We start from the raw sequence: 19,379 nt of genomic DNA, 5'->3' as shown, positions 1-19,379 counted from the left end.
ACTTAATACTGTTTATTAAAATTTTGTCATTTATTGAATGTGTTTTGTATGTTGCATCTAAATTATGTGAATTGCTAGACTTAAAATTTAAGATGAAAACGTCATAAAGCTCTCTATGAAATGTACGGTACAATATGGGGGTTTTGAAGAAAAAAAAGGTTTCCGAATTGCTTTGGTAGGAGGGAATACAAAATTATCGCATGCTCTGTAGTTGGAAGAAATCTTGAAGTTTAATTTCTTGAAAGGATATCAAGATTTTCATACACAGAGAAAGCTGCATAAAAAAACGAATACAGTACAATATATTTATAGAAGACCATGACAGAAAATAGTGTCTCCATTTAAAGAGTAGTTTTCTAGCCACATGAAATATATACTCCGATACTTTGATTCTGTTGATGCTTTTAATATTATGGCAGCATTATTTCGTCTCAGAAATACGTATTGATAGAGAAACTAACGCAATTTCACCTTTCAGAAATGTGTAATCATATGTAACGTACATTTCAAGTGTTAATTTACTTGCTATAGGGTGCTTATGTTTGACATTGTGTAAAAATAAAACGCATGACAATTGTATGTAGATGTATACATTTCTCTTTTCTGCAATTATTCAGCTATATGAAAAAGTACAGAAGGACAGTTTGGGATTCTTTATTTTTTCCCCCCAAGAAATAGATCTGTGAATTGCACACATTAACTGAGAATGGGCGATTGCCTTTTGAATATGACTTCATTTTGGTTTATACCATACAGTCACAGGAGCGTGGAAATACCTTAGAGTCAGTGGACCAACAGTGACTAAATAATAAAACAATACTCCCTTTTTTCTAAGCTCACCTGAGCTGAAAGCTCAAATTACCCGTTGTCCGTCTGTTTGTCCGTCTGCAAACTGTTCAAATTTTCGACTTCTTCTCAAGAACCATTAGGTTAATTTCAACCAAACTTAACAACAAGCATCCTTGGATGAGAGGGATTTAAGTTTATTCAAATGATGGACAACGCCCTTCTACAAGGGGAGATAATAGTGAAATGGAGAAAAATACTCATTTTGTCCGGGTAGCGCAGAGGTAGCACTCTCGCCCAAGTTCTATCCACGTGATCGGTAGAGATTGTATGTGAGAGAGTGTGGCGGTCGCCCGCTCTGACACGTGGGTTTCCTCCGGGTACTCCGGTTTCCTCCCACACACATGACCCCCTAGCGCAAATATCCATACATCAAAGGACTCCATTGGAAATAAGCTTTCATGGGTTAATATCCTTGATTTCTATGTTTGTATGTATGTATCTACTGAATAAAATTCATTTTTATTTCATTTGAAATAAAATTCTTCTCCAGAACCAGCGGTCTAATTTCAAACAAGCTTTGCAAAAAGCATCCCTGGGTAAAAGGGATTCAAATTTGTTTGTTCAGATGATGGACCATACTTCCTCCAGAGGGGAGACAATCACGAAAATGCAAAAATTGGGTGGGATCATTTAAAAATCTTCTTCTCAAGAACCACGGGACCAGAAAAGATGAAATTATGAAAGCTTTTGTCATGTTTTCAGGTCTATGACAGTAAGAGAAAATTGCAATAATGATGGAATAAAAAATAAATAGTCTACCCATTCCTGATAAAACTGCAATATTGCAACTTTTCCTCCCCGTTTCAATGATAATTCTTTTTTAAAATCATATGCAGATTTTTCAGTCTCCCAGTCTGTAAATGTTTCTAGAATTAGTTTTACTTTACATTGATGTTAATAGCGTACCTCATAGTTCTGACCTATTGGTTAGTTGGTTGGTTGGTTACATGTATCTATCGTTTAACGTCCCGTTCGAGAAATTTCCCTCATATCGAGACGTCAACATTGCCGATGAATCAAGGGCTGCAAAATTTAGGCATATATTCAGTGCATGTACCGCCTTTGAACAGGGAGGGATCTTTATCGTGCCACACCTCCTGTTACACGGGACATCTGTTAGTGCGGATGTGTAAGCGACAAGTCCTTATTTGGTAAATTAGATTATTTTGAAGACATTAGTATTATCAGGACTTAAGAGTTCTCCTTGTCTTACTCCTAGTTCAGGTGTGAAAGGCTGAGTTAATTTGTTGTTTATTTTCACCGAGATAAAACTTACCCCATTTTCATAATCCTAATTCGTGGAAGGGGTATTCATTATCTTCATCAGCTAAAACTGCCTCAAAATTTCCTCACACTTTGATTTGATTTCTTAAATCGGGGAGGGGGCGCTTATCCTTCGCTGCAGGGCTTCAATTGATAACTTTCAGGCTTACAGTCTTTTCATTCATTATACTGCTATGAAAATAGTAGGGGTGTGCAATCACCCAAAATATCTTTATTAGCATATGAAAATAACAGATAATGTTCATTATCATTTAAAAGTGGGGAGCATCCCCCTTCCCTCCTAATTCTACGTGCCTGACTTTGAATTTTCTTCAGATGAAAATGTCGGCCAACAAGTAGCCTACAGCTTCAACTTGGTTTTATCTCTACTGTTGAAAAATCACAGAAACCTTCCGCGGAAAACTCAACATTTATTCAAATACTATCGTATGTACGACTTCAGTCACACATCAGATTTTCTTCAAATTAATCTACGTTGGTGATTTTTACAATAAATACAAATTTATGTGTTTTCACCAACAATTAAAATCAATATGAAGATGTCCGAGTTAAGAATTGCAAGTTGATTAAGAAGAAATGTTCAATTTCTTTGTTTATTAATGATTTTTATATTTGTTTATGTACATGTAATCATATAATAGCTATAACTTGTTTTAGAACTTATCTCAAATTTCGGGAACAAGAGAAGGCCCCGAAAACGTTTCTGTCAGTTACGTAAGGGTTAATGTACGAGTATCGCTCCATTCCTTAAAAGTAATGGACCGAGGCCCCGAAGGGTGATACGAGTATATTGACCCACTTAAAATCCACCTTAATAAAAACTAAACTTTGTGCATTTTAATCATGTCTTACGTTTTTCATTCTTTTGTTGCATGCATTTATATCTACTTGTATAAAGGTTGACCTACTTTCCGAACACTCCATTCCTGAAAAATAATGGAGTGTTCGAACAAAAGAATAACGTCATAGGTGGATTTTAATTTGTTATAATGAGCTTATAATCTATTTCGTTATAACGAGATAAACGAGATACTTACTCGTTATAACGAGATAATTAATTTATAACTCGTTAAAACAAGATAATAACGAGTTTAGTATCTTGAGATATCGTTATAACTATTAAGTTCGATTTTTTTTTTCAAAAATGAGCCCAGCAGGCTTTCGTACTTTCAGCCAAAATGCAGATGTCATCAAATTTTAACAGCCAATTGTTACACAGCACGACGTCGGGTAGGTATAAAAGGACTGAGCGGGTGAGTGCGTGTACTTCTAGGCGACAGGTATCATCGACATCACATCATAGGAGGAAAGCATGGAGTTTTTGAAAGCCCTCGTGATTCTGCTGGTTGTTTTGCACGGTAAGACTTTTAGATGGACAGAACTTTTGTCTTAACTTCTCCACTGTGAATGATATTGAGATTTGAAATGTATTTCCGAGCTCTAGTGGAAGAGATACCATTCGAACACTCACGAAATCTTGGAATGAACGTATGCTAGTGAATTCTAATAACATGATTTCCGTGTTCACATGTTCTGTTTTAATCTTATTTTCACACAGGTTCGCAATCAAGGCCAGCGAGTTCTGAGGATGAACTACGTGTCATCGTCGGAAAACTAGAGAGGCTCGCAGCAAGCTTAAGGCAGTATGTAGTTGACGATAATAGGCCTGAGTATTCCATGAGGGGTATCGGACCACTGAGCGGGTCTACGCCAGAACTCCCTACCCCCGGTACCAGACCACTCGGACCTTGGGGGCTCGATAACGACGAACTTGACCCCTCTCCATACAAATTACTTCACAAAATGTTCGGAAAGTTTCTGAAACCATACTTCCGCAGTTTCCCAAGTGGACCATATAAATGTAACTATATTGTTTGAAATAACCAGGTTGGCATGGAATGCTTTCAAATGGTGAGGATTCAATACATTTCAACATTTCATTGTCCCTTTAATTTTCAGCGGAGATGCCGTTAACGCCACGTATTGTTGTTACAATGCTGAATGCGTGGTATAACGACGCCGACCAAATGATGCTCAAAGAACAGACTTTTGTTAACGTTGCCGGAGAGCTCTTGGACGCCCATTTCCAGTGTGCAACGACGAGAGTCAACCAAATAGTTTTCTGTGAGTATAGCTATATTCAATTGATATTTGACTTAAACCGAAGTATATTCTCTAAAATTTTGGCGGCCCTAATTTGATAAGTGCATGATTCTGAACATCTGTCTATCATACAACGAGATACAAAAAACATTGGCAACATTTTGATTTTCAATATTTCAATGGGGGAAAACCACATTAACAACTTTAATTTGGTCCATTTACTAGATGCAAACATATAAGCATTTCATGCTTTGGAAATTTCTCGGCCAGGCACCAAATGGTTTACAAACAAAAACAAAATAAAATGACAACCATGATTGCGTTTTAACACTATACACACGAAATGGTGAAGATAACCGTGATCAATCCCTTAACCTCTACTATAAGGAATACAAAATTTTAATTTTCAGTCACCTGATTGAAAAGTTTTTACATTAATATAAACATTTTCTTCATTTTAATTCCTCAAAATTAAATCTGCGTTTAATGAGATATTAAACGTAGTGGAGAAAATTTCAATGTTCCAATGTGGCTTTACATTCTATATATTGTCGCACAAACGGTTCTATACGGACTTTCATATACATAGAACTTTTTATCCCAGATGTTTTCAAGAACCAAGTGCGTACAATGGCAGAGGATGACTGGAAAATTGACACCCGCGTGAGGAAAGTTTTGGAGAATTGGATAACAGATGAGGCCGTTCTGGACAAAGTCGCCCAAGCAATTGTTGTGGCAGCGGATGGGGACATTATGAAGAACATTGAATATTTCCAACTTAACGGTATTCTTTGCTAATTAGATACTGTATACAGGTGTATTTAGGTAAGCGTGGTTTTACTAATATTATAACAATGTTTCAGATATTATGGAATTCCTTGCAAAAATGAAAATGCTCATGTGGAAAGCTGAGCAGGATAACTGGACACCAGTCATGTTCCATGAGAAACTGAATCAACTTCTGACGGACAATGGCTTCGTCTTCCAATGTCCGAATGTGCATGATCTATGGGAATTCCACCAAAACATTGTTAGCCGTTTTCAAGAGAGGTAACACTGAAAGCTAAAATTGTGCAATTAACGTTTTATTTCTGATGCTAGATATGATTCACTAGTAAAACCAGCTTCCGGTTGGAGTTTTTCAAACTTAACTGGAAATAACTTAAAATTTGAAACAGGTTATCCGAAATCAAACCCTTCGCCGAGACGGAGGCTTGGCTGAAGAAAATCCTACCCACATACACGACTACAGACGCCACCCCCGCCATTACTGCCATCCTTCAAGTATACACGGACTACATCAAGTCGGCCATGTTTCTCCTCGAACAGGTAGAGAACCACGTGACCAGCGGAAATACCGTCGACATCACTAATTTCATGTCCCAATTTCTTAGTAAGTATTTGGGTAGCAATGAATATACATAATTGTACTGGAGTTTATAGTCATAACTTTAGCAGTTTGATTTTAAGGAACTTAATGATTTTGCACACAATTGCAGCACCACATCAACTCGAGTATTTGCAGTCCATCATTGAATTCCTTCATTCTGGGAATACCAGCGACATCGTGGAAATGGGACAGATGAGGAACGAAAATGTCGCTAACGGACGTTCCAAGGGCAGATGCACTGAATTCAACGGGGAATGTAGATGAAACCGACGCCTGGACCGTATGGTGCATGGGATATCGACATGGGATGTCCAAACCATGTGAAAGGGCTATTCCTTGCAGAAATCATTGACCCTTTTGTAGTGCTTTCAAAAACTTCTTTGCTTTGAAAAATAAAAACATCAAATATCAAAATTTGTATGTATTGAGCCAGAATTTCTAGGTGAACAAAGCCTCGATGAAGTAGTACTTGGTTTCTTGGAATTTGCAAAGATTGATTATTTACTATAAACCTTGATATTTGCCATGGATTCTAGTCTGGAAATTAGGTGTACATTTTCGATTATAGTGACCTTTTCCACTTTTACAATTAAGGGCATCGGGCAAAAGATGCATTCGTTTATGGTTATGTCCCTTGTGCTGCTTTCTTTAATGGGAAATTTGGATGTTTCGGACCCCTTGCATGTAAGGTGAAGATGACGAACAGTGATCAATCTCATAACTCCTACAAGCAATACAAAATAGACAGCTGGACAAACATTTAATTTTGAGTAACGTCGCTTAAAGGCAAGCTGACATGAATTCCTACTTATTTCCCTACCCGTATATACCCCAAATATGATTGTCACACCTGAATGATTTTCTAGGTGGACTCGACCAGTTCTAAAAATATTGGTTGCTAAAAATTACAAAATATATATTGTATATTAGAAAAACGTTATGAAAGTTTAGATAACTTAGAAGAAAGAAATAAAACAACGAAAAAGGCTGTTTGCATACTTGCAATTGCATGCCTTTAGAAGAATTATACATTTGCTTAATATTCCATTCTATCAATGGATAATAGATAAAATATTTTTCAGTGTTTTTATATAGTTTTAACATGTTTGCTGCAACTGTACATACATGAATGTAAAGGAAAATCATTCTAAATTCATTTATCCAAAGTTCTTAGAATAATTTAGTATTGTACGGTATTTTTATTGTAATTTTCTAAAAACGTTATATCATTTTTGATATCCTACACCATAGCATGGGTTCTGTACTTGTTAACTGTTAACTATCTGCACAGGTAAATACGGACACGCAGATCCCAAGTTCAAATCTACCAGTCTTTTGAAAATCGGTGGGTTTCTCTCTCTTCAAAATTGCATTTGACATATATACATTGCTTATTGGAGTTACGATATTGATCACTGTTCGTTATCTTCATCTTTCATTATCATATCTTGATATAATCATTTCATGCCGATTTGATAAACTCTTTCAAGGTGAAGTAATCCGATACTTTAACCATTGAGCTACGTAGATATACAAAACTATCAATACAAGTAATTTCACAAAAACTTTTGAATCGCAGTATCATAAGATGTACAAATCTTGATGTAACGAGCCACCTTAAAGTCTGTCAGATAAATTTTCGGTAAAAATGTTAGTACATTCGGTGTACACTTGCTTTTGTTGTTCATCGCATTGTTCACAAGGCAATTATTGTAGTAGATCGATAATATCAAAATAAGCACGTTTGAAGGCTTGCATGAAACAATGAAAACTTTGAAATTCTTATATTATCAAATTTATTATTGAGGCACAAAACAAGTGAAGTTCAACGTCGGCCATATTTGTTTAGGACCAGTAGTCGTGCACCCGGATGTAGCAGTAAAATGAGGCCAAGGAAAACAAATTTTATTGTTTGGTAACTTTATCACATTCGTTTTATGCATTTACACTTCTATACAGTGAATGGAAATAAAATAATACATTAAACTAAATAAATCCCATAGTGACCTTCTCCATGTCAACGTTCCTTTTCACATGAAGAGTATGGATGGTGACACTAGGCGTATATTTCTTCGTAGCCTTCCGGACACTAATGCACATATCCTTGACAGCCAGATAGACATTGATAAGTCGACTAGGACTGTGTTGTCTCAACTTAACATTTGATTTGTTTTCTTTGAAGTCTAAAAACATTAAAAGAGATAGCTTGTATGGCTATACACTAATCCCGACATTTTGAGCAACATTCCAAATGCATAAGGACTAACAACTTTTCAATAAACGAACAATTAATATGTTTGGCCTTATAAACCAATCGAAATACATGGTAACCCTCATATTGGGTTATGCTAATTAGCCATGTGCTTGGTACGTCCACCGGTTGCATGCGGTTCAGCACGATTAACACGTGCCTTCACAGTCGGGGGGGGGGGGATTAACAAAATGGCGGGTATTTTGGGTGTATAATTGTATTATTATCATTCATTCCTCTTTGCTTCCTATATTTCACTCATTGTTAAAATATGGATGCTCTCTTTAATTATCTTCGAAAATCAGCCGCTCGTGACGTAACATTTAGACACAGTCCCCGACAATGACAACAAACAAAATGGCGCACAACCACTAGGCACTCACGACTTTTAGGATCTTCAACCATAATTATCGAAATTTAGAACATAGGATTCGGAGGTGCTCAGCAGCCCCGCGTGGATGCTTGGTCTGCGCAAGATGAAGAATGTATACCTTAATTAAATGGTGTTTACATTTAGAATTTAGTGAACGCATTTGTCAAAGTTTATTAAAGCTGACATGAATTCATATAATATAATTCATTTATTTCGTTGCTTATCCGCCATATTAGATGAATGTTCTATTGTTATATGTATCGGGGTTTGCATTAGCTGCAGAACTGTAGCTCTCTAAAAAAAATATTGGGACAGATCAGAGAGCTATAGATCTACCTCTTATAAAAAAAAAAAAAAACCTTCGATTTACCGCGCACAAAAAGCTGCGCACGGTTGAGGCCTGATATCGTTGTATTCTTGTATTGTCGTCTTCTAAATTTGATATAAAAATTCCTAACATATTTTCGCACTATACTTGTGTCCAAATATACCTTCAAATATTCATTAAAGCCAAATATGAATTGCTGATTTACAGTGACCTGAATTTTCCTGCCTGATAAGGAAAGACCTGATAAAGCAGAGTGCATTCCCAGTGATGTAGAACTAATGGCGAAGCTAGTACACCAGTCCATTATGCCAGACAAGATGAAATACTTTGGAGATGTCAATGAAGTCTGCTCCTGTGTATTGACTGTTTGCCATTTCTGTTACATTATTTCTAGCTCGACATGATTGTCTATTATACTGCGTCCGGGACGGAATCCACCCTGCGCAGGATTTAGTTTGCCTTGTTTTCCCAGAAAACATCTCAATCTGGAGCTGAGTAGTTTTTTTTCAAAGGTTTTGCACAAGTGTGTTGTAAGTGATATTGGGTTGTGGACATTTGCGAGAAGGGCTGACTTTCACAATCAACGGCTGACTTGGACATTCAAACCTGCGTACGGTATGGAAGCACAATATCGTTAAATATATGTAATATCGACTTGTTAGCATTTATACAGGGAACTTTTACTGTCTCGCTCTTGAGCTAGCTTTGTGTGTGTGTGTGTGTGTGTGTGTGTGTGTGTGTGTGTGTGTGTGTGATTTCTCTTGATCACGCAAAAGCAAAAGCGAGCGTGTTCAAACCACTGCACGTTACAAAATCGTGGCAGGGTAGTGACTGATGTTTGGTGGGAGATTTGCTTCAGAGAGAGCATCTTTGGGACTTTGTGTCCATGTATGGACGGGGTTTCGTCCGGGGACGACGGTGGTTGTCGTCGGGAAGGGCGGATGCCTTGCCGAAGAGGTGCCAAACAATCAGAGAAGATCCATGCTAAGCTTCGGAACGAAGCTTTCCTGAGCGTAGGAAGTGTAGCTAACAGTTTGTAAGGAATTTCTACTACGTTACAATATTATTATAGTACGACTGTTAGGTTTTAAACCACATGAACTTCTTTCATTTATCTGACAATTATCAAAAAATAAAAACAATTCATTTCATTTTTGCATGCATACATACATTGCAGGTGTAAAATCCTAACCCGCACAGATAAATTGATTCATGTTCAAACTTTACAAAAAGTCATCGAAACATGATAAATCGAATGTACATGTAATTTATTATGCAAGAGCTTTGCGTTTTCTTTTATCATAAAAATGTATGAAGTCGTTATACAGGTTTATTTTATTAAACACACACAGATACAACACAGTGCATGTTAAGCGTACCGACAATTCGGAATTACATGTACATCTGCACTAATGCAGATCTGTAGCTCTCTTGGAAAATATTTCGTCATACCAGAGAGCTTCCGATCCACCCCTTATAAGAATCTTCGATTTACGGCGCAGGTCGCTGTATTCTTGCATCATAATATCAAAAAATTCCTAGCATATTTCCCCAGTACATTTTTGTTCAAACATTTATCAAATCCCCATGTGAAAAGAAAACTAGCAACTTCAAATGATTTTGTTTTTTAAGGACAGCCATGTTACGTAGCAGTCAATTCGAACCCCGTTGATTTTTGTATATATTTATTCTATCCAATATAAAGTACGTATTCGGTCTTCCTTTATAATAAACACGAATATTGGACGTAGATATTGAAAAGTAATCCTAGTACGTTATGAAAGTCATCACTCTGGTCCACGTCCCCGATTAATCTTTTCAATACTGACATATAAAAACAGAACTTTGCGGGGATGGAACTGGAATTATTTCTTCTAAAATATCTAACTAACAAGAGACCCACGGCAAAGCATTAAAGAAGATATATTCTATCAATAACATTCAAAAATGGTTTAGTCAGTACGTCTACCCCGGAGATCATAAAATTTACAATTTCGGTAGAGGCCTAGATCTATGCATTTAGTTTTTTCTTACAGATGAAAGGTGAAGATAACGAACAGTGATCAATCCCATAACTCCTATAAGCAATACAAAATAGAGAGTTGGGAAAACACGGACCCCTGGACATACCAGAGGTGGGATCAGGTGCCTAGGAGGAGTAAGCATCCCCTGTCGACCGGTCACACCCGCCGTGAGTCCTGTGAGGTTATAGGGAAGACGCTTTAACTTTGATCAATTTTTGCTCCATTCATAAGGCTCCGGGGGTGCAGGATTGATTGAATATTGTTTAACGTCCCTCTCGAGAATGTTCCACTCATATGGAGACGTCACCACTGTCGGTGAAGGACTGCAAAATTTAGGCCTATGCTCGGCCCTAATGGCCTTTCAGCAGGAGGGATCTTTATCGTGCCACACCTGCTGTGACACGGGACCTCGGTTTTTTGCGGTCTCATCCGAAGGACCGCCCCATTTAGTCGCCTCTTACGACAGGCATTGGGTAATGAGGACCTATTCAAACCCGGATCCCCACGGGAGCGGGAGTACAGGAATATATGGCGATATTAGGTCATAGACTTTACTGTTCCAGAAACAGTTCGAGTATGGAAATGAACCGGGGCAACTCAATACTCTTTGGACAACTAACATTTCTGTATAATGCATCGGTTCATCACTTATTCATGTATCTACAGATATGTCACGAAATGATTTCCGTATATAATGCTTGTGTCAAAGTCAGCCGTTGACTGTACAAGTCAGCCCTTCTCGCAAAAGTCTTGTAGTAGTCCGGTGCATGTAAGTGATATTGGTTTGTAGTAGTCTGGTAAGTGACGATCCTTGTCCAGGTTGGATATTAGGATAACTATAGCATAACTCCATGACGTTTAGTGGGTTGATTGTAGAAGTGGAGTATAATTTTTATGAAATTTGGAGGGGGGGGGGGGGTAAACAGGAGGTGTCTAATTTTGTCACCTCCGAGTGCAATGTTTTGTTGTGTATGAGATGTTGTTGGAGTTCGTGTAATGTAAATAGCAGATTGTAGTGTTCCAGTTTTGGGACCTGTGTCTCTGACATACAGTTTGCCTGACTAGTGTGTGTGTGTGCTGGGTTAAGGTTTGTGTTTGAACTAGCTTGTTGGAATGTTTTAGCAATTAAATTTGCCTTGTCTTGTGTGAGCTGTACGCATTTTGTATTGTTGGAAGAGTTGTCCTAGTGTTTTTGCCTATAAAAGTGACTTGGCCTTTTACAGAATGTTGATATGTTTGTACGCGAGTTAAGTGTTGAAAGGAAGTTTTGCCAATGTGTTTGTTGTTGCTGCAGGATAACGTGTTTTGTGTGTTTACATGCTCTGTTGTATTCTTGTTTGGAAATTTGGCCCCGCTGGAATTCCTTGAAGGTTCTTCTGCAGTTGTCAGTCCACGCAGGGTTGATCGGCCTAGTGACTGTTTACCTGGGTATATATTGTTCAGTCGCCTGATGAATTGTGGTTGATGTTGTATAGGCCTAGGTTGATATTCTAATGTGCAAGTTGGTCAACCCGGATTGTGCTATGTATATGAACCAATTTGGACCAGTTGGCTATAGTGTAGACCCAAGACTTTGGTAATGTTTTAGTTTCCATATATGGGGCAAAGGAGAAATTGTATCTGACCCACATGGGTCTTGTACATCTAACCAATCGGAGATGACCGATATGGTGTTTGGTACGATGGTAACATCCCATGCATCGGTGCTACCCGTATTTGGATCGACCCTAGTAGGGTTCCACGTCTCCCGCTTTGTCCGCATTATTGGCTCCCAGAGCTGGGTGGTGAATGTTGAAATATGCTAGGTAAATTGTGCTTGTAGGGAAGATTTGAGAAAGATGTACGAGTGTAGGTTGGATGTGGTTAGTTTGTTTTTTATAGGTGCAATGTATATGTTGATAGGATCTTAATAAACCTAGGCCTGTGTTGAGTTTACTGTGTGACGACCAATTCAAGCGGTGATTTGTAGTCAGTGGTAAGCTAAGGTGTTTAGACCTCATGGACAAGGTGGTAGGCTCAACATATTTATTTGTTTAGTGTGTGTGTGTGTGGGGGGGGGGGCGCCGTAAATCGACAGTTTGATAATTTTTATAAGGGATGGATCTGTAGCTTTCTGGTGTGTCCCAATATTTTGAGAACTATAGTTCTGCAGCTAGGTTTGCATGGCATATAAAGGGGACGGGTTTTCTACGCTTCACTTCACATCAGTTACTAAAGCATTCTAAAACTTTTGGATGAATAAAATTAGAATGGCTTTTCTTTACATGCATGTAAGTACAGTTGCAGTAAACATGTCAAAATTATACAATAAACACAGAGAATCGACTATCTACCTGGGTCTACTCGTAAAATCTGTGAAGGACCGCAGATGTAGGTATGTACTTGTCGACAATACCTTAAAATCCCTTTATTTATAAAATAATCGTCCCCCGCTGCAACGCGGAAGGGGACATAGAAACATTGGTGTCCGTGTGTCCGTCCGTCTCACTTGACTGTGTTCAAAGTTTGTAGGAGTGTTGATCACCATATCTTAATCATACTGCGCCGCCATTTTGATTCGACAAATTTTACAGGAATTATGGGAATTTTGCTTCAACGTTTTTGTGGCGGACGAATGACTATCCGTAGCAATCTTGTTGACGGCTAGCATTACTTTCGGTTCGATGGCGAAATCATGCTTCATATAAATGGTTAAGGGTTTATGTAAGGGTTAATGTACGAGTATCGCACCATTCCTTAAAAGTAATGGTCCAAGGCCCCGAAGGGACCGAGGTCCATTGCTTTTAAGGAATGGAGTGATACGAATACATTGACCCACTTAAAATCCACCTTTGCTAAACTAAACTTTGTGCATTTTAATCATGTCTTACGTTTTTCATTCTTTTGTTGCATGCATTTATATCTACTTGTATAAAGGTTGACCTACTTTCCGAACACTCCATTCCTGAAAAATAATGGAGTGTTCGAACAAAAGAATGACGTCATAGGTGGATTTTAAGTGACGTTCAGGTCTGGAGGTTTTAAAACTTTGATCGTACTCACTCAAACCCAGCCATGTTTGTTTTGAGTTAAACTCGGAGCAAGCTCCAAGCATACTCGAAAATCTTTGAGCATGTACTTCGTTTGAGTACGAGAAGATGGGTGACTTTATCGAGCCGAGAACACGCAGAAGTATGGCAAGCCATTTTACTATTTATTCGAAAAATAAGATATCTCTTTAAATTAAAGAGATATCTCTTATTTCAAAGAGATATCTTTAAAATCTTAAGAGATATCTCTCTAAATAAGAGATATCTCTTTCACTTAAAGAAAGAGATATCTCTTTTACTTTTAGAGATATGTCTTACACTTAAAGAGATATCTCTTTCACTTTAAGAGATATTTCTTTCACTTAGAGATATATATCTTAAACTTTAAGAAATATCTCTTTCACTTAGAGAGATATCTTTTTCACTTTAAAGAGATATCTCTTTTACTCTTAGAGATATCTCCTTCACTTAAAGAGATATCTCTCTAAGAATTCCTAGAGAGATATCTCTCAAAGTATACGAGATATCTCTTTAATCGTTGAAAAAGAGATATCTCTCAAAAAGAAAGAGATAAATTATATCTCTTCCAATATTTTTATTAGTTTGAATACTTGAGTAATTCTCCCTAAAACGGAAGCCCGCCAAAGCAAATCTTATCATGATGGCTGGGCTGTTGCTAAAACGCGGAACGGAAAATGGAACGGAAGACGGAACGGAACGGAAAATATATTATGCAATAATGTTATGAGGAAGTCAATATTTTGCAAAATCAAAAAGCTTATTTTGAACAAGGAATGCAGAAATTACAGAGAGAACAGGAAGCCATCCTCAGAATCCACCATTTCATATTGATACATGTACCTCATACTAATGCATTATAATTATGTATTTTTACACGGTGTGCTTTGTGAATGAATGTACCAACAGGCGCTTGCTTAATATTTTGCATAGTAAGTTTTGATAAAAATATTAAGCAAGCGCCTGTTGGCACCATCTCTTTTCCCGGCTTTTTTTAAATTTACACATGATACACCTTTTTTAAAACCTCGAAAAAAGCGGATTTTGGTGGTGGATTTTATTTATATAATTTAATAATCCGACACAAATCATGCAAAACTTCAATATCTGACAATCGAGCCCCTGGTCAAATATGCAACCAGTGCAAACTGTCTCAAAGGCACAGTGAACTACAGTTTAATACAAATCAAGTGTCTGTTTCTGTGCCCTTTGTATGTGCGTTATGTAACTCTAAAACGGGACCAAGAGGCGGGAACACAAATCTTCAGTTAATGTCATAGGAAATGCGGAGCACGAACTGTTGGATGTTGTGAGCATATATGCAGTGTCATTTGGTACCAGGCATCATGTAATTATGCGTGTTAAAACCGCTTAATGTCCGATATACATGATGCTGCCCGTGAAACAAATTCTGATGATTTTGATTAAATATCCATGTATTTGTTTTTAATTCAAAATACGTTTAAAGACTGTATCTATTGTAACTACGGGTAGCATCAATGCGGTGCCCAATCATGAATAGGCTTATTGTTCGCCAAGCTCAATCATCTTTTATAAAAGTTTGAGTACGAGAACAATTTAGAAGACGAGTTTTAGTATGAAAACGTGCTCAAAAGTTATAAACTCCAGGCCAGGTTCTGGACAAATTGTCTACAACTTTAAAAGGATTGTTGGCACCAAAACACGTATCATTTTGCCCAAACAAAAGTAGAAATTCTTGTATAAGTGGAAAAGATCAATACATGCATATGAGAACATCTGGGCCATCTGTTATGAGATTACTAGACTACATGGCAAAATATCAAGTTGCAAATTCCAAGAAACAGTATCTTTCTGTATATTTTATTGTTCAAAGCAAAGAAGTTTTTGAAAGCACTACAAAGGGTCTGATTTCTGTTAGGAATAGTCCCTTTCACACGGTTTGGACATCCCATGTGGATATCCCATGCACCATCCGGTCCAGGCGTCATTTTCATTTACATTCCCCGTTGAATTCGCTGCATCTATACTTTGAACGTCCGTTACCGGTATTTTCGTTCATCTGTTCCATTCCCATCATGTCGCGGTTATCCCCTGAATTGAGGAATTCAAAGATGGACTGCAAATACTGGAGCTGACGTGGTGCTGCAATTGTCATGTATAATCATCAAGTTACACGTTTGTTATTTGATAAGACTGCTAAAGTTTATAACCGATTGTAAAATCAATACAATTATGTATATTCAGTACTATGCAAATCCTTACCGAGGAATTGTGACATGAAATTTGTGATGTCGGCCGTATTTTCGCTGGTTACGTGGTTCTCTACTTGTTCGAGGAGCAACATGGCTGACTTGATGAAGTCAGTGTACACTTGGAGGATGGCAGTAATGGCGGGAGTGGCGTCTGAAGTCGTGTATGTGGGTAGGATTTTCTTCAGCCAAGCCTCCGTCTCGGCGAAGGGTTTGATTTTGGATAACCTGTTTCAAATGTAAGCCATTTTCAGTTAAGTTTGAAAAACTCCAACCGGAAGCTGTTACTAGTGAATCATATCTAGCAACAGAAATTTGTAAAAGGACGAAAAACGTTAATTGCACAATTTTAGCTTTCAGTGTTACCTCTCTTGCAAACGGCTAACAACTTTTTGGTGGAATTCCCATAGATCATGCACACTCGGACATTGAAAGGCGAAGACATTGTCCGTCAAAAGTAGATTCAGTTTCTCATCGAACATGACTGGTGTCCAGTTATCCTGCTCAGCTTTCCACATGAGCATTTTCATTTTTGCAAGGAATTCCATGATATCTGAAACATTGTAACAATATGAATATTAAAACCACGCTTACCTAGCAATACCTGTATACAGTATCTACATGTAATTAGCAAAGTATTACAAATACCATCGAGTTGGAAATATTCAATGTGCTCCATAATGTCCCCGTGCGCTGCCATAGCGATTTTCTGGGTGACGTCGTCCACAACGGCCTTGTCCGTTATCCAGTTCTCCAAAACGTTTCTCATGCGAGTGTTCATTTTCCAGTCATCCTCTGCCATGGTACGTACTTGGTCCTTGAACACATCTGGATAAAATTTCAATGTATATGAAAGTTCTTACAGAACAATTTTTGACATTACATAACGATGACAAAATCATTGCAACATTCCAAAAACAAATTTACCACTACGTATGATTTTATTTAAACGCCGATATAATTAAGGAATTAAAAAAAAGATGTAATAAAATGTTTATATTCAAAACTAAGATTTTTTAATCGGGGTTGAAAAATAAAACTTTCAAATTTTGTATTCCATTGATGTGCATCGTTTTGAAATGCCAAGGTTTTGTCATTGTATTGTGGACTTGGTTGTCAAAAGATTGGTGTCTGATTGAGAAATTTGTAAAGTACGAAATTCTTGCACATTTGCATCCAATATTCATAATTCATAAACTTAATTTTTTTTCCCGATGAAATGTTGAAAATGTTGCAATATATTTTCCTCTCTCATCGTATGAAAGCCATTTAGAGGTACATTGATCCTTTATTTCGTTCGAGTATCATGCACTTTACAAATTACAGCTACCAAATTTTTTAGAGAATATATTTCGGTTTAAGTCAAATATCAATTCTCTATAGATACTCACAGAAAACTATTTGGTTGACTCTCGTCGTTGCACACTGGAAATGGGCGTCCAAGAGCTCTCTGGCAACGTTAACAAAAGTATGTTCTTTGAGCATCATTTGGTCAGCGTCGTTATACCACGCATTCAGCATTGTAACAACATTACGTGGCGTTAACGGCATCTCCGCTGAAAATTCAAGGGACGTCAGTGACATGTTGAAATGTTATGAATCTTCACTTTCATTCTAAAGCATTTCATGCCAACCTGGTATCTCAAACAATATACTTACATTTATATGGTCCACTTGGGAAACTTCGGAAGTATGGTCTCAGAAACTTTCCGAACATTTTGTGGAACCATTTGTATGTTGGAGAGGAGGGGTCAAGTTCATCGTTATCGAGCACCCAAGGTCCGAGTGGTCTGGTACCGGGGGCAAGGAATTCTGACGTAGACCCGCTCAGTGGTCCGATACCCCTCATGGAATACTCGGGCCTATTACCGTCAACTACATACTGTCTTAAGCTTGCTGCGAGCCTCTCTAGTTTTCCGACGATGACACGTAGTTCATCCCCAGAACTCGCTGGCCTTGATAGCGAACCTGTGTGAAAATTAACATAAAATAATTCATGTGAACACAGAAATAATCTGTATGTTATTAAAATTCACTAGCATACGTTCACTCCATTTTTAAGATTTTGTGCGTGTTCGAATAGTATAATCTATTCCACTAGAGCTCGGAAATACATTTCAAATATCATTATTATTCACAATGGAAATGTTAATACAAAAAGTCTTTCCTTGAAAAAGTCTTACCGTGCAAAACTACAAGCAAAATCACGAGGGCTTTCAAAAACTCCATGCTTTCTTCCTGTGATGTGATGTCGATGATACCTGTCGCCTAGAAGTACACGCACTCACCCGCTCAGTCCTTTTATACCTACCCGACGTCGTGCTGTGTAACAATTGGCTGTTAAAATTTGATGACACCTGCATTTTGGCTGAAAGATTTTTTTCAAGTCCACGTTCCTTTATATTGTCTTAATTCGTACACATTTTCGTCTGAAAAACTTGCGAAATGAAGGTAAAATAGCGCATTCTGAGGGTGGACACCCCCTTTGAAAACCAAAATTAATGAGAGAACCCCTCGTTTCAAAAAATTATGGATCCGCCCCTGGTACAGCTCTGAGCTGCTCATCAACTTACAACGGAAATTTTTTTTATAACATTTACATTATAAATACATGTAAGATAGATGAAAGTGAATATATCTTTTGTAGATAGGCCTATAATTCCAATGTTATTTATTACAATTGTTTTGATTGGACAAAAACAAATCTAAACGAGAATTTACACACATCAATAAATCCAAAAAAAAAAAAACGCTATGTATACATACACGCTTGAAAACAAATAACATAGTGCGAGAAAAATATTCAAAGTTTTGAAATTGATAATATAGGGAACACCCTTCAATTTTTATGCATAACGCATTACATCTCTCTAGTTACGGAGATCCACTCCTCCAACTTTTTTAAATAACACATTACACTTAGTGAATAAACATCGGGTTCATAATTATCGAAGACCCCTACCCCAGGGATTGAAATTTTAGGGGTAGTGTATTAGTGGTCCTCTCCCACCACTGTTAAGAAATGGAGATGGTAATCTCACTAGTTATTGAGATCCGCTCCTCAAACTTTTTTAACAACGCATTACACTTAGTAAATAAACATCTGGTTCGGAATCATGGAAGACCCCTAACCCGGGGCCTGAAATTTTGGGTGTTAGGTATTAGTGGTTCTCTCCCACCACTGTGAAGAAATGGTGATGGTACTCTCACTAGTTACGGAGATCGAACCCTAATTTTTAAACATAACGGATTACGCTTAGTGAATAAACATCGGGTTCGGTATGATCGAAGACACATACCCCGGGAACTGAAATTTTGAGAGTAAGGTATTAGTCGACTGCCACCACTATGAAGAAAGGGTGATGATACTCTCTCTAGTTACCGAGATCCGCCCCTCCATTTTTTATGCATAACTCATTACACTAAGTGAATAGACATTGGTCTCAGAATCATTGAAGACTCCTACCCCGGGACTGAAATCTTGGGAGTAAGGTATTAG

General features: G+C 37.7%; 2 protein-coding genes across 2 annotated transcripts; one reads left to right on the top strand and one right to left on the bottom strand.

The window, feature by feature from the left end:
* The first annotated feature begins 3,295 nt into the window (after positions 1–3,295).
* LOC125681837 (uncharacterized) lies at positions 3,296–6,040 on the top strand. The gene is made up of 7 exons (XM_048922090.2): positions 3,296–3,491; positions 3,692–3,994; positions 4,093–4,257; positions 4,841–5,020; positions 5,100–5,286; positions 5,415–5,629; positions 5,736–6,040. Exons 1-7 carry the CDS (start codon positions 3,446–3,448, stop codon positions 5,888–5,890), a joined length of 1,251 nt encoding a protein of 416 aa, XP_048778047.2. The 5' UTR covers positions 3,296–3,445; the 3' UTR covers positions 5,891–6,040.
* Positions 6,041–15,475: 9,435 nt separating this feature from the next.
* Positions 15,476–18,200, bottom strand: LOC125681845 (uncharacterized). Its single transcript, XM_048922101.2, has 7 exons — positions 18,064–18,200; positions 17,540–17,848; positions 17,272–17,436; positions 16,529–16,708; positions 16,247–16,433; positions 15,894–16,108; positions 15,476–15,773 (listed from the first exon to the last, which is right to left on the bottom strand). The coding sequence occupies exons 1-7, from the start codon at positions 18,107–18,109 to the stop codon at positions 15,622–15,624; spliced, it is 1,254 nt and encodes a 417-aa protein (XP_048778058.2). The 5' UTR covers positions 18,110–18,200; the 3' UTR covers positions 15,476–15,621.
* Between the last annotated feature and the right edge of the window lie 1,179 nt (positions 18,201–19,379).

This window comes from Ostrea edulis, chromosome 1 (assembly GCF_947568905.1).
Source record: "Ostrea edulis chromosome 1, xbOstEdul1.1, whole genome shotgun sequence".
NCBI classification, from domain to species: Eukaryota; Metazoa; Mollusca; class Bivalvia; order Ostreida; family Ostreidae; genus Ostrea; species Ostrea edulis.
Note: the sequence above shows the minus strand (reverse complement) of the source record. Positions and strands in the feature narration are given on the sequence as shown.

What these genes read in the sequence shown, in the direction of transcription:
- LOC125681837 (XM_048922090.2), top strand. Translation starts at nt 3,446, where the DNA reads ATGGAGTTTTTGAAAGCCCTCGTGATTCTGCTGGTTGTTTTGCACG. An exon ending in AGTCAACCAAATAGTTTTCT is followed by an intron (nt 4,258 to 4,840) that starts GTGAGTATAGCT and finishes TTTTTATCCCAG; the next exon opens with ATGTTTTCAAGAACCAAGTG. An exon ending in GTTAGCCGTTTTCAAGAGAG is followed by an intron (nt 5,287 to 5,414) that starts GTAACACTGAAA and finishes AATTTGAAACAG; the next exon opens with GTTATCCGAAATCAAACCCT.
- LOC125681845 (XM_048922101.2), bottom strand. Translation starts at nt 18,109, where the DNA reads ATGGAGTTTTTGAAAGCCCTCGTGATTTTGCTTGTAGTTTTGCACG. An exon ending in CCCAAGTGGACCATATAAAT is followed by an intron (nt 17,437 to 17,539) that starts GTAAGTATATTG and finishes TTGAATTTTCAG; the next exon opens with CGGAGATGCCGTTAACGCCA. An exon ending in TTTCATGTCACAATTCCTCG is followed by an intron (nt 15,774 to 15,893) that starts GTAAGGATTTGC and finishes TGACAATTGCAG; the next exon opens with CACCACGTCAGCTCCAGTAT.